General features: G+C 37.2%; 1 protein-coding gene across 1 annotated transcript; it reads left to right on the top strand.

Annotated features, from left to right (window-relative positions):
* The first annotated feature begins 318 nt into the window (after window positions 1–318).
* LOC123654102 (probable elongator complex protein 2) lies at window positions 319–12129 on the top strand. The gene is made up of 13 exons (XM_045590062.1): window positions 319–502; window positions 733–1021; window positions 1556–1768; window positions 2953–3168; window positions 4021–4235; window positions 5361–5508; window positions 6599–6796; window positions 7238–7354; window positions 7666–7831; window positions 9433–9697; window positions 10305–10368; window positions 11161–11317; window positions 11980–12129. Exons 1-13 carry the CDS (start codon window positions 380–382, stop codon window positions 12107–12109), a joined length of 2301 nt encoding a protein of 766 aa, XP_045446018.1. The 5' UTR covers window positions 319–379; the 3' UTR covers window positions 12110–12129.
* Window positions 12130–13823: the final 1694 nt, after the last annotated feature.

The raw sequence follows: 13823 nt of genomic DNA on the forward strand, positions 1-13823 counted from the left end.
AATTTCATCGAGATCTGATTACAACTTTTGGAGTAATCTTTAATAATGCGTATTTACTTGATTATTTTTTCGTCTACCTACGTTATATTACTTGTCGATATAATTGAAGTCGATTTTTTTGATTTGCCTGCAAACATAATTATATTCTCTATTTTTTTATTTGATTTCAAACATTAAAACTCTATACCTACACAATACAATTTTTTTTAATTATATTATGAACATATTTTTGTTGCTGTTTCGTGGACAGCTGAGATAATGTGTCTATATGACAACTGACTTTGATAGTAAAATAACCTAATTCAACTCAATGTCAGTATCAAAAACAAAACAATTGCATGTTAATATTAAAGTATTAACACAATTATTTTTATAAAAGATGGTGACTGTAAAGCAAGTGTACACCTCAGTAGCATGTAACCGCTTGCCAGAGATAGTAGATTGGAACAAAGATGGCTTAATGTGTTTTGGTGCCTCAAACGCTGTAGTTATTTACGATACGGTACATTAGTGTAACCTTTTCATTTTATTCTTGGATTTTTCCATAAAAAAAAGCTGAAAGCAGCACTGAATAGCTTTAATAATTTAATCATATTGTACGTAATATTTTTTGAGTCTTGGAATAGCAAAAGTAAAAAAACCTTCTTTTATTAGTTACTAATATAATTCTACACATTTATATACGCTATATACATATTTGCAAATTATATCAAGAAAAATAATTTATTTTAGAATTTAGCCGGTCAAGATCCATTAACGGTGTTAAGCCATCATCGCTTACGAGTTAACTCGGTGAAATGGCTCCAGAAACAAAACAGCTGTACAGAATTATTATCATGCTCGGCAGACAAAACGGCTGCTATTTGGACCTTTGATAATGGGGGTTGGAAGGTCACGAGTACCCTCACAGGTCATGAGAATGGTGTCACTTGTATCACGGGGGTTTATATCAATGGGGACGATTTGGTGGTCTACACGGGGTCTATCGATTCAACGGTTAGGGTCTGGAAGAGGAAAGATGGTAAATAAGAATTAGATTCCAATTAGAATTGTAGTATACACATTTGTAATTTTTTATTTTATTTTAATGCTAAAGGTTAAACTAAACTAGAAATATACTATGAATATAAAAAAAAATAAAACTTCATCAATTGGTTTTAGATTTAGAGCAACGAAGAATTTAGTACAGATCTACCTATATTGCATATCTGCCAACCCGCAGTGGAGCACCGTGGTGAATAAAGCTCCAATCCTTCTCTTACATGGAGAAGACCCCTATGCCCAGCAGTGGGATGATTATAGGTTGAATCGTGGCACCTAAATTGCAGCCTTCTCTTAGCTTGAGCTTTAGTCTTAAAATCTATTGACACAATAAAATTAATATTTTTCCTATAAATGATGAAGTATACTTAAATTTAAAGTAAAAAATATTTTATATTCAAATACATTAAGAATATCAAAACAAAAAGGAAAAATATTTTTTTAATATATAAATACATTATATATATATTTTTTTTTAATGTATAAATACATTTCTCCAATAATTCTGTTACAGGAACAACAACCCACAAACAAACAATAAGCCTACAATCGGGACTCTGTCTCACACTCTACGCACACATTTTACCCATTGTCAATAAGCCCATCTTGTTCTGTGCTCTCGATGACCACAAAATACACATTTTTGCTGAAGAGGCCGAGTATCACAGGGTTCACACATTAGTCGGGCATGAAGATTGGGTAAGAGGCCTGGATGTTATTGGAGTCGGTAAGTTAGACAAATTATCTGTCAACTCTAAAAGCCTTTACGGTACCTGACTATTTTAAAGGATACATATGACAAGCACTATAAAATCCCAGAGGATGTTGGTGTTTTGACGTCCAGATCTGACATATTCCTCTTTTCTACACATATTAAACATATAATACTTGTAGAGCTCACTGTACCGTAGGAAACCAACATTCCTAAAGACCGCACAATAAAATTAAATAAATACTATGATCTAACAAACGAACGTAGAAGTAGGAGCGAGAGGTATACCAGTAAAATCTCTCTATAATCTTCTGAAAGACCTTAGTCCGTCGAGAACTGCAGTAAGTTCTATTTTAGAACGAGTGTGTAAGGCTGCACTAACAGGTTCCTACCAAATTTGGCTAGGCAGGGCAGGAAACTCGAGCAGTGAAGTTGAGTATTGATGCGCATCTCCTATTTAAACCTATACCTAGGTCGCAAGTCCTGGGAACTGCTCTGAGTTTCTCCTGCCACACAATGGACCCGGCACGGTGAATCCATGGAATGCTAAGAAGTTTGTCTCCCCTCTAATATATAGAACAGTATTTGTTACAGAACTTCTCTGAAACAACTTAACTGAATTCACAATATTTTATTTGTATCTATAATAGGTCTTAGAATAATTCATTGGCTATTTTTCATAAACCTAGGTTCTAGGACAGAACATTTTCCGGGTCAGATAATTTCGACCAATTTGTATAAAAAATTTTAACTACTACCTCTCATTAGCTACTTCTTGATTGTGTGATAAAAGCCTATTTTCCTAGCACTAAGATGTAGAATAAATTAGATAATGAAGAATGATGGACGTCACATATCGTACGGCTCACCTGATACTATGCGATTACTGTAGTATATAGACGTCTCCAACACCAGAAGCATTGCAAGCGCGTTGCCAATACCAATTTCCCCCCAGGAACTTTGGTCACTTTACTCAACAATAGGAACACAATACTGTTTGGAAGCAGTATTATTTAGCTGTGATGTTCTGTAAAATCGAGGTACTACCCCAGTCGGGCTGCTCCATATTTTGAGCAGGATTTTTCCTGCTGAGCCCTACCTCAGTTGAACCTACGACGTTATATTACTTGTTGTTTTAACTTGAAGTCGGTATTTTTTCATTTACGAGCAAACAAATGATTATTTTTTATTACTTCTAGACAACAATACTATCATGCTAGCATCAGCATCCCAAGACACGTACATCCGTCTCTGGCGCATTCAGCGTCATGAAGACAAAATAGTGAAAGAAATTAAAGTGGAAGAAAAGGTATTCCAGGCGAATGGTATCACTTGGTCTGTTAAGTTGGACGCAGTACTCGCTGGCCATGAAGGCTGGGTGTATGGTGTTCAGTGGCAGAAGGATTATGACAAAGGTGATTTTTTTTTTACACCACAAAAACATAACAAAGTAAACTTAAAGATTGGTACAGAGATGTAATACGATATTCATCATTATTACAGCCTATACAGTCCACTGCTGGACATAGGTCTCCACAAGTTTACGCAAAAATTACGTGAACTCATCTGTTTTGCCCATAGTCGCCACGCTGGGCAGGCGGGTTGGTGACCGCAGGGCTGGCTAGTACGATATTGCCGCTTATGAATGATTAAGATACAACATTACCCTTTGAATTTTAATTTTTCAGCTTTATATTAAAAGATATAATAATTTACCGGGTAAACTTCATATCGCCATATTATTTTCCTCCTGACAAGAACGTATATGAAAAATAAAAACCTATCCAAATAGGTGTAGGCATTCCGAAGTATTACATACAATTCAGCGATTCATTATTATCTGATTAGGCTAAACATTTTTATGGTGCTACATACAGTCTTTTAATCATTACAGCCTATACAGTCCACTGCTGGACATAGGCCTCCACAAGTTTACACCAAAAATAACGTGAACTCATGTGTTTTGCCCGTAGTCACCACGCTGAGCAGGCGGGTTGGTGACCGACAGTCTTTTAAATTGACGGTTTTTTAAAGTAAAACCTCTTCACGCGTTACGAAAAGTGTGATCGGGCGAGGGGTGAGAGATATATGTTAATGAAGATAGAATGAGAGACAGTTACGATTCGTAAGTTTTACTTCAGTCGTCTGGTCTAAAGCACATTTTTTTTTTTACATATATATTTTTTTTTTCGGCAATATATAAATTTTTCTTACATATGCATGTCGTAAAATTACATTTCGTTAAAACAATTATCTACCCCATCCAGCAACAAATCAACCAACCTACCGTCTCCTGTCATCGTCGCTGGACAAAACCCTCATCATATGGCAACCAGAAAGCCATGGTGGTGCGTGGGTGGAGAGCGTGAGAGTGGGGGAAGTGGGGGGTAACGGTCTTGGTTTCTATGGGAGTAGGTTTGGACCAGACGCGTTCATGGGCCACGGGTATAACGGGTCATTGCATGTTTGGAAGCTAGATAAGGTAGGCTTTTTCTTTTTTTTTATATCACTAAGTCGGCAAACAAGCATACGGCTCACCTGATGGTAAGCGATTACCGTAGCTTATAGGCGCCTGCAACACCAGAAGCATCGCAAGCGCGTTGCCGACCCAATCCCCAATCCCCCCAGGAACTCTGGTCACCTTAGTCACCAACAGGAACACAATACTGCTTGAAAACAGTATTATTTAGCTGTGATCTTCTGTAAGGTCGAGGTACTACCCCAGTCGGGGTGCTCCATATTTTGAGTAGGAAATTCCTGCTGTGCCCTACCTCAGTTACCTCAGTTTCTATGTAGTTTTGTTATCTATACTAATATTATAAGGAGGTAAAGTTTATAACTTTGTTTGTATGTAGGGGGTAATCTTCGCAAATACTGATCCGATCATAGAAATTCTTTCACTAACAGAAAGCTACACTATTCAGGAGTGACATGGGCTGTATTTTATTGTAATTGAACAAAAAATTCATTAAATAAGAAAAAGATTAAAATATAATATCAAAATGGTAAATAAACTAGCGCCATCTATCGCTATTAGAAAACAATTTATTAGTCTTTTGACGTTATTAATTTAGTCTTATTTTAGTCTATCGACGACGTTTTCATGATTTTTGATAGATGGCGTTGGAGCAACATATTATTTGTTGTTGCTATAAAATTTTGTTCTTTGAAGTATGTTATTTGGTTAATATAATAATAATTAACGCCCAACGAAGTGGGCACGGGTCGGCTATTATAAATATATTAAAAGGATTCTTAGCTTTACGATTGACTCATATTTTTACGTCTAGAAAAATACTTGCAAAAAAATCTCTTACAATGTATTCTCATATATATGTATGTAACACCTAGTTACTGTTACTCATGGTAGATAAATTATCCCCACTATTCTCCCAGCAGTGGAGCAGCATTGTGGATTAAATTACAACACTTCTTCGACAAGAGGTTCGTTTTAGGGAGCAGAGGCGTTTGCCCAGCGGTGGGTTATACAGGCAATGCAATACAAATATTACTGATAGTTAAAACTATTTCAACTATAATATTTAATTTAATTGTTTTGATGTAGGTTTAATTAATAAATAGATTATAATCTAAAACATATATTCAGGAAACGAACCAATGGCGTCCAAGTGTAGTAGTTGGAGGCCATTTCAGCGGAGTGGAAGATATAAGATGGGAGGGGGAGGGGAAGTATCTCCTCAGTGTATCCCTGGACCAGACGGCGAGATTACACGCACCGTGGAACAGAGATGACGGTGAGATTATTTATCTACAACTGTGGTATGGCACAGCAAGAAATATTCTGCTCTAAACCTGGACTGGGGAAGTACGTCAACCTTGCAGAAGATCACACCTATATAATGCCGTTTTCAAGGAGTGTTATGTTTCTCATCATCTTCCTGCCCTTATCCCACTTATGTAGGGTCGGCACAACATGTTTTCCTCTTCTATTCCTCTCTATTATTCGTCATTTCAGTGCTTACTCCTTTCTTTCTCATATCCTCACTCACACAATCCATCCATCGCTTTTTCGGTCTGCCGATCGCTCTTCGTCCTTCGACATTCATCCCTAACATTCTTTTACCGACATAGCGGTCATCCCTCCTCATTACATGCCCATACCACACTAACCTATTGCTCCTCATTTTCTCTGTCACAGGTGCTACTTTCAAACTTCCCCTTATGTACTCATTTCTAATCCGATCTTTCCTCTTTACTCCAGACCTCCTGGGTGAGATTCGGGGTAGGGTCGGCAACACACTTGCGATGCCTCTCAAAAAATCAAAATCAAAAACAGCTTTATTCAAATAGGCCCCAAGAGCACTTTCGAATCGTCATTTCACAAATTAAAACTTTAAAAATAAATTATTATTTTTGTAAAAGTGAAGCTACCACCGATTCGGAATGTAGATTCTGCAGAGAAGAATAGGCGAGAAACTTAGCAGTTACTCTTTTGAAAAATAATATATAAACTGTGTTTTAGTACAAGTTCTGGTGCTTGCTTGCTTCTGGACCGCTTGCCATAGTAAGCTATTACCGTAGCTTATAGACCTACAGAGGTAAACCAGAACCTCCAGATCTCTAATTCCCAGCAGGAGCTCTGATCACCTTACTCATAACAGGAACACAACACTGCTTATGAAAGCAGTATTAATTAGCTGTGATCTTCTGTAAAGTCGAGGTACTGCCCCAGTCAGGCTCCAGATTATGAGTAGGAAATTTCCTGATGTGCCCTACCCCAGTTAAACTTAATCACTTCTGTTAAATTTTCTCTGTCATTTTAAAGAAGCAATATGCCAAGTCTAGTCCATTTCTATGTCTACATAAATTGCCATACTGGCACAGATACTGGTCCAGAGTGGCACGAGCTGGCTCGTCCCCAAGTCCACGGATACGACTTGGCTTCACTAGCAATTATATCGCCCACTTGCTACGCGTCCGCTGCTGAAGAAAAAGTCCTGAGAGTGTTCCGAGCTCCGCATAACTTTGTCCAGAACTTTAAGAACATAGTCGGAGATACTTTCGTTGGAGATGGTGTTAAAGGTATGGTTTAATTATGGTTATAGAATTATTTTGAGACGAGAATTTTATATATAAGATGGGTTATGTATTTACCTACTTTAAATAGAAATTAAAAAAGATTAGTGAAAAAGGTATGTACGTATGAAATAGTTACAATTTAATTGTATGTTGTTTGTATGTAATGTGATTAGCGCGTTGGCGTAATTGGCGGGTTCGATTCCCGCTTCAGTCTGGGTGTAAGTGTTTGTATTTTTATATGCATTATCGGGGACTAACTTAGGGAGGCTTCGTCTAACAGTAGACTGCGATAGGCTGATGTGATAAAGATGCATTGTAATTTCCTCTGGCCCAAGGTTCCCTAATAAAAATCACTTTTCAGCAATGATTTAAACACCTCGCAGTACTTTTGTTATCATCTGTGCATTATATCTGTTTTGATAAAAAACAATTACAATTTCATAGGTCCCGAAGGTGCGTCAGTGCCGTCCCTTGGTTTGTCCAACAAAGCGGTGTTCAGCGGTGAAGAACAAACTGGCGGTGACGATAATGACGGATATTTTGTACCTATCGAGCTGCATGGTAATATTACATAAATGATTTTTCTCGATTTCCATATAGATATAATTAATTGGATAAATTAAAAATTGTAATTGGTTTATGTTTTGTTACATTTTGGTGTTTGATGATTGATTTGGTTAATGCGAGTGATTTTCCAATAAGTTTTTAATGAAATCCAAACTCATTTTGTATTGAAGGATCAAATATTTCTGTAAAAAAAATTGACAACAAATAAAGTATATCGCTTCTGCCCGGTTAACTAGATTGAGAAAACGGTTCGTTATGTTACAGGAGATATCTTATCCTAAATATCTGGTCTTTTATGATTCCAGAACCTCCTACAGAAGAGACGCTGATGCAGAACACGCTGTGGCCGGAGACTCACAAGCTGTACGGACACGGCTACGAGGTGTTCTGTACTGACTCTAGCTCTGATGGGACCCTACTAGCCTCCGCTGCTAAAGCATCCACCGTTGACCACGCCGCTGTGCTTCTGTGGTGAGTCTTAGTACTAGAGCTGGTGCCAACTATATTTGGATAAATAATATAATTGTGTTTGCAGGCAAACGAAAAAAAGCGACTTCAATTATATCGATAAGTAATACAACGTAGGTAGATGAAAAATTAGTCAAGTAAATACGCATTATCAAAGATTACTCTAAAAGTTGTAATCAGATCTCGATGAAATTTAAATGTTCACATAATAAACATCGGCTTTCGATGAAATTAAAAATTATCAAAATCGATACACCCAGTAAAAAGTTATTCGGATTTTCGAGAGTTTCCCTCGATTTCTCTGGGATCCCATCATCAGATCCTGGTTTCCTTATCATGGTGCCACATCAGGGATCTCTGCTTTCCAACAAAAAAAAAAAAAATTATCAAAATCGGTTCACAAACGACGAAGCTATACGGTCGAATTGAGTAACCTCTTCCTTTTTTTGAAGTCGTTTAATAAAAAGAAAAGCTGTCAGTGTCGGACCGTCCTAGCAATTCTAGAAGTTTTAGAACTCTGAAGTTAAACTATTGTAAAAAAATACACGCCGTATAGTAACAAATATTTTATTTAGTATAAATGCCATTGGCAACTAAGAGCCCCTGGATATTGTTTATATATATTAAAAAAAAACTATATTTGGATAGATGGGTGATGCAGGGACAGACGCTCCGAATGAGACAGCGAATTAAAATTCACCCCCTACACGTGCACGTAGCTGAGTTGTGAGGTGGTGAATGGTAGGTTTGGGACCAAGGACTTGACTGTCCGGTTCTACTAGACCAAATATAGATTATATATGTCTATAAAAGTTAAACGCCAAAATTTACGGCTGCACTAGCTGAATTTGAACCTGTGCTCATTTTAATAGAACTTTCACACCGCTAACTGAACGATTATCCAGATTCTAAACATTTTTGAATATCATATCAAAAATTTACCGCTCCAGCGGGGTTCGAACCCGCGTCATTGTAATATGAAACTTTGAATAGTAACGGGTTTCTGTAAAGAGCTCACTATAGACGGCGCCACGGTTCGCTTAAACCGAATATAAAAAAGTGCTGTGTGGCTACGGCACTAAAGAATTTAGCCACCCCCTCTCTTCCCGTGGGTGTCGTAAGAGGCGACTAAGGGATAACAAGGTTCCACAACCATCTTGGAACTTAAGAAGCCGACCGATGGCGGGATAACCATCCAACTGCTGGCTTTGAAATACACAGGCCGAAGACGGGCAGCAGCGTCTTCGGTGCGACAAAGCCAGTACTGCGGTCACCAACCCGCCTGCCCAGCGTGGTGACTATGGGCAAAACACACGAGTTCACGTTATTTTTGACGTAAACTTGTGGAGGCCATGTCCAGCAGTGGACTGTATAGACTGTAATGATGAATATAAAAATCATCATATCAAAAATTTCGCTCTAGCGGGTACATCGTTCCATAGCTTAATTGGCTAGAGCGCCGACACGGTCAGCCGGAGACGCGGGTTCGATCCTCGCTGGAGCGGTAATTTTTGATATGATATTCAAAAATGTTTAGTATTCCTAATGTGTAGGTAACACAAAAAAAATCGTAGAGATTATCCAGATAATATATAATTTTTCAGGGACACATCGAACTGGCAACAAATACAGAAGTTAATATCTCACAATCTAACCGTCACTCAGCTGGCGTTCTCTCCCGACAGTCGGCATTTACTGTCAGTGTCCCGAGACAGAAGGTGGACCTTATTTAGAAGGGTACAAGATTCGAATCGGTTTGAAGTAGCCGCCTGTACTGACAAGACCAATGGGGTACATACGAGAATTATTTGGTGTTGCTCGTGGGCGATTGATGGAAGGGCTTTCGGGACTGGCTCTAGGGAGGGCAAGGTGAGTTGAAACTAGTTTCCACACTTGGGTTCGCTTGTACGAAATCTCTATCAAATTAGTTGAAATATTTGTAAATAATTATTATGGCAACTGAATCATTATTTGGTACCTAAAATATTTAATAACTAAATTTTGATGAAAAAATGAGTAAGTTGACTATAAAAAAATAAATTGAAAACTGAATTACTTACAGATTTCGCAAAAAGTATTGATTTTTAAGGTTTAAGTTTGTAAGTTTAATTAAGTTATCCTTTCAAAAATGCACACACGCGCACACGCACGCACGTGCACACACGCACGTGCACACACACACACACTTATGAAGTAAAACTTCTTTACTCACGCTTTACTTGGAAAGTAAACTGGTGAATACGTGACGATAGCGTTACGAAAAGTGTAATCGGGCGCGGCGAACGGAGCAAGAGAGGGAGGTGCGAGCACACATTTTCATTCTCTCATAGCCAGTTAAGTTTCGTATATCTAAGACACAGTGCAGGCCTATTGTGCAGGCCTATTGCTAAAGAAGTTTTACTTCAGTCGTGTGGTCTAAAGCACACTCGTTTTTTTTTTTTTTTTTTGATTTCAATATAACCTTTGCCATTTTTAGGTGTGCTTGTGGTCAAAGACGGATTCGTCCAGTGATACTTCGCTAAGAGACTATGGTTTGCTAGGTGAGTAATTGGCCGTTTCAACGAATTTTTAACCGACTCCAAAGAAAGAAGTTCTCAAATTCGATTGTATTTTTTTTTTTTTTTTTTTAATGTACATCAGAACTTTTAACTGGGTGGACCGATTCCGATAAAAAACATTTAAATTAAAGGTGGTGCGTGTCATTTGGTCCCATTTAAATTTATTTGAGATCTAACAACTACTTTTCGAGTTATATCTAATAATGCGTTTTTACTTGACGCTTTTTTCGTCGACCTACGTTGTATTATACCACATAACTTTTTACTGGATGTACCGATTTTGATGATTTTTAATTTAATCGAAAGCCGATATTATTATACTAACCATAGTGTATTTATGTTTGACCAATTAATTTTTAAGTTTAATAATGTGTATTATCCACCAACCTGCATTGGTGTAGCTTGGTGGATTACGCTCCGACGCTTCTCCTACGTGGAGAAAGAGACATATGCCCAGCGGTGGGATGTTAAGTATTGAAGAAAGCTTTGTCATCCTTCTTAAGGATATTCTTCTTTAGGAGGGGTGTAAGCAATGCCCACTTTCATGTCCTCCATTTTTTGGGACCGACAGCTTAACGTGCTCTCCGAGACTCGATGGGAGACCCACACCACAAGGACAGATATTCAAATCGGAAACAAATATTTGTACATATACAAATATCCATCCCGAGCGGGATTCAAACCCGCCAATTTTCGGTGTATTAGACGACTACTCGCAAAACTACACCAGAGTGGCTATTAAAAATTTTACTCATAAACTTATTAAAATTCCAGGAAAGCCCCTCGAAATACCCAACGCATCAGTGACAGCAATAACCTTCGCTCCGTTAAAGCAAGAAGATCTAATAATTGCCGTCGGACTAGAATCAGGAATCATTAGGATTTATAGTTTCAATATATCTTGGAGTCTGTTACACGAACTTGATAGCAGGTGATTTTATTTTTAAAGTATTATTAGTATATCTTCTAATATATAAAATTTTCGTGTCATGGTGTTAAACATTGAACTCCTCCGAAACGCCTCGACCGATTTTAATAAAATTTTTTGGGCATATCGGGTAGGTCTAAAAATCGGCCAACATCTATTTTTCATACCCCTAAGTTATAAGGGGGGGGGGGATCAAGCGGGTTAATAACATATAAAACAACGTTTGCGGGGTCAGCTAGTATATATATATAAAGATCGCTAATTTGGGTGGTAAATTTCCGACTCAAAATCTGGAGCAATCCGACTGGGGTAGTACCTCGACCTTACAGAAGATAACAGCTAAATAATACTGCTTTCAAGCAGTGGGGATTGGGGGTAGGGTCGGCTATGCGCTTGTGACTTTTTCGCCGACCTACTTCACTGGGTGTACCGATTTTAATGATTGTTTGATTGAAAGCTAATGCCTATCTCCATAATAACTATCATCATCATTTCAGCCTATTGCAGTCCACTGCTGAATAGGTCTAATAACTAGATGTAGGAAAACTCGTCATGGACTTAATAATCCATGTCCAAAGCAACTGTTTTTTCATTTTATTTGTGACAATTCTATTTGTATCTGACATACAAATGCTATACTAACTTTTTTTGTTCATTATTCACAGTATCGCTCACCACCTTACAGTGAAGAGATTGGTTTTCAGACCGCCCCGAAAGGAAGATAACAATGAAATGTTATTGGCAAGCTGCGGCAGCGACCATTTTGTCAGAATAAACAGTATAAACATATCGTAAAATATATTTATAATTTATTATTACAAAATATTATTTTTATACCTTATAATTGAAATAACATAATGTTGCTGTGATAAGGCGGCAAGGTCAGTTCATTTTATTAGGTTCAAATTTATGACTCCGCTTATTGCATCTCATACGTGTACTTTTTCACTTAAATTTTTTAAAATTATATTTAGAAATGCAAACTCCATTAATATGAACACTGACTTAACTGAGGTAGGGCTCAGCAGGAAAAATCCTGCTCAAAATATGGAGCAGCCCGACTGGGGAAATACCTCGACCTTACAGAAGATCACAGATAAATAATATTGCTTTCAAGCAGTGTTGTGTTCCTGTTGGTGAGTAAAGTGACCAAAGCTCCTGGGGGGATTAGTATAGTAGAATTTTCTTCTGTCGGGGTCCGGAAACACATAATACACAAGCACTAACAGCCAATGATCCGGGATGGAACCCGCGACCGCCAACGCAACAGCCAATGCTGTGACCGCTGCGCTAACGCGTCGTCAAGTATATGTTTCAAGATTGCTACAACTGGTCAACCTTTGAACGAACCCTCTATTAAAAATAAAGATTATAAAAGAAATTGCTACAAAAACTTCCACTTCACTATATTTCAGTACAGCTCCGCTACATAGCGAGAAAAATAAAAAAGACAGAGAACATTGTAATCATTTATTTGTAAATATTATTAAAATACAATTCACATAGTCTTCAAATTCAACAGCCTCCTTACTCTATAAAGCACGAACATTAACAAAAATATTAACAATTGTACAGAGTTGGAAGCGCTTGACACTAATAATAAATCAAATAGCATAACAATTTCATGGAATAAAAATACGTTTTACATCTATCATTGTAACGGTACACCATATACAAGTCGACAAATGCCACGGATCGTCGCCATGTAGTTTTTTGGCACCAAAATAAAAAATATAAATTTTTGTTTCTTTAATATACGAAAGACTTGAAATATCCAATTAAAGAAAACAGCTATATTTAACACATTTTTTTTTTTATATACAACAAGGTCGGCAAACAAGCGTACGGCTCACCTGATAGCAAGCTATTACCGTAGCTTATAGATGTCTGCAACCAAAAGCACACCACACTTATAAGACATTTTTATATTTTATTGAACGCTTGCAAAGAACAATATTTAAAAAAAATAATATGAATATTTAAGATGACCAAGTTCTAGTATTAATTGAAGGTAGTTACACTGAGATCTATAGTAAAACTAGGAGTATCTTAGGAATTAACATAAAATTCATTATTTTTTAATTCACATTTCATTCTACAAAAATGTATGTATAAATGTGATGCCCAATATAATCTTAAGATAATGGCATGACGTCATATAAATGTATAGTAAATGTAGTAAAGTTAGTGAGTGCGTCACTATACCGACGCGCGACTAGACTACTCGAACTCGAACGACTATGTACCGTGACATTTAAAAAATAATCTTTATTATAATAAATCAAATTAATTGAAACAATAAAATTCTAAAATCATTAGTCGACACTTGCTCCTCATATCGGTACAGTAAATGCTGGAATATTATTGAAGTTATACTTCTTTTGGCGCGGTAGAGTAAAATTATGAGTGTAAATTTCAAATTATTTTTGTTATTCTTTATTTCAAAGCCAGCAGTCGAATGGTTATCCCGCCAGCGGTCGGCTTTTTAAGTTCCAAGGTGGTAGCGGAA

This window comes from Melitaea cinxia, chromosome 5 (genome assembly GCF_905220565.1).
Source record: "Melitaea cinxia chromosome 5, ilMelCinx1.1, whole genome shotgun sequence".
Lineage (NCBI taxonomy): Eukaryota > Metazoa > Arthropoda > Insecta > Lepidoptera > Nymphalidae > Melitaea > Melitaea cinxia.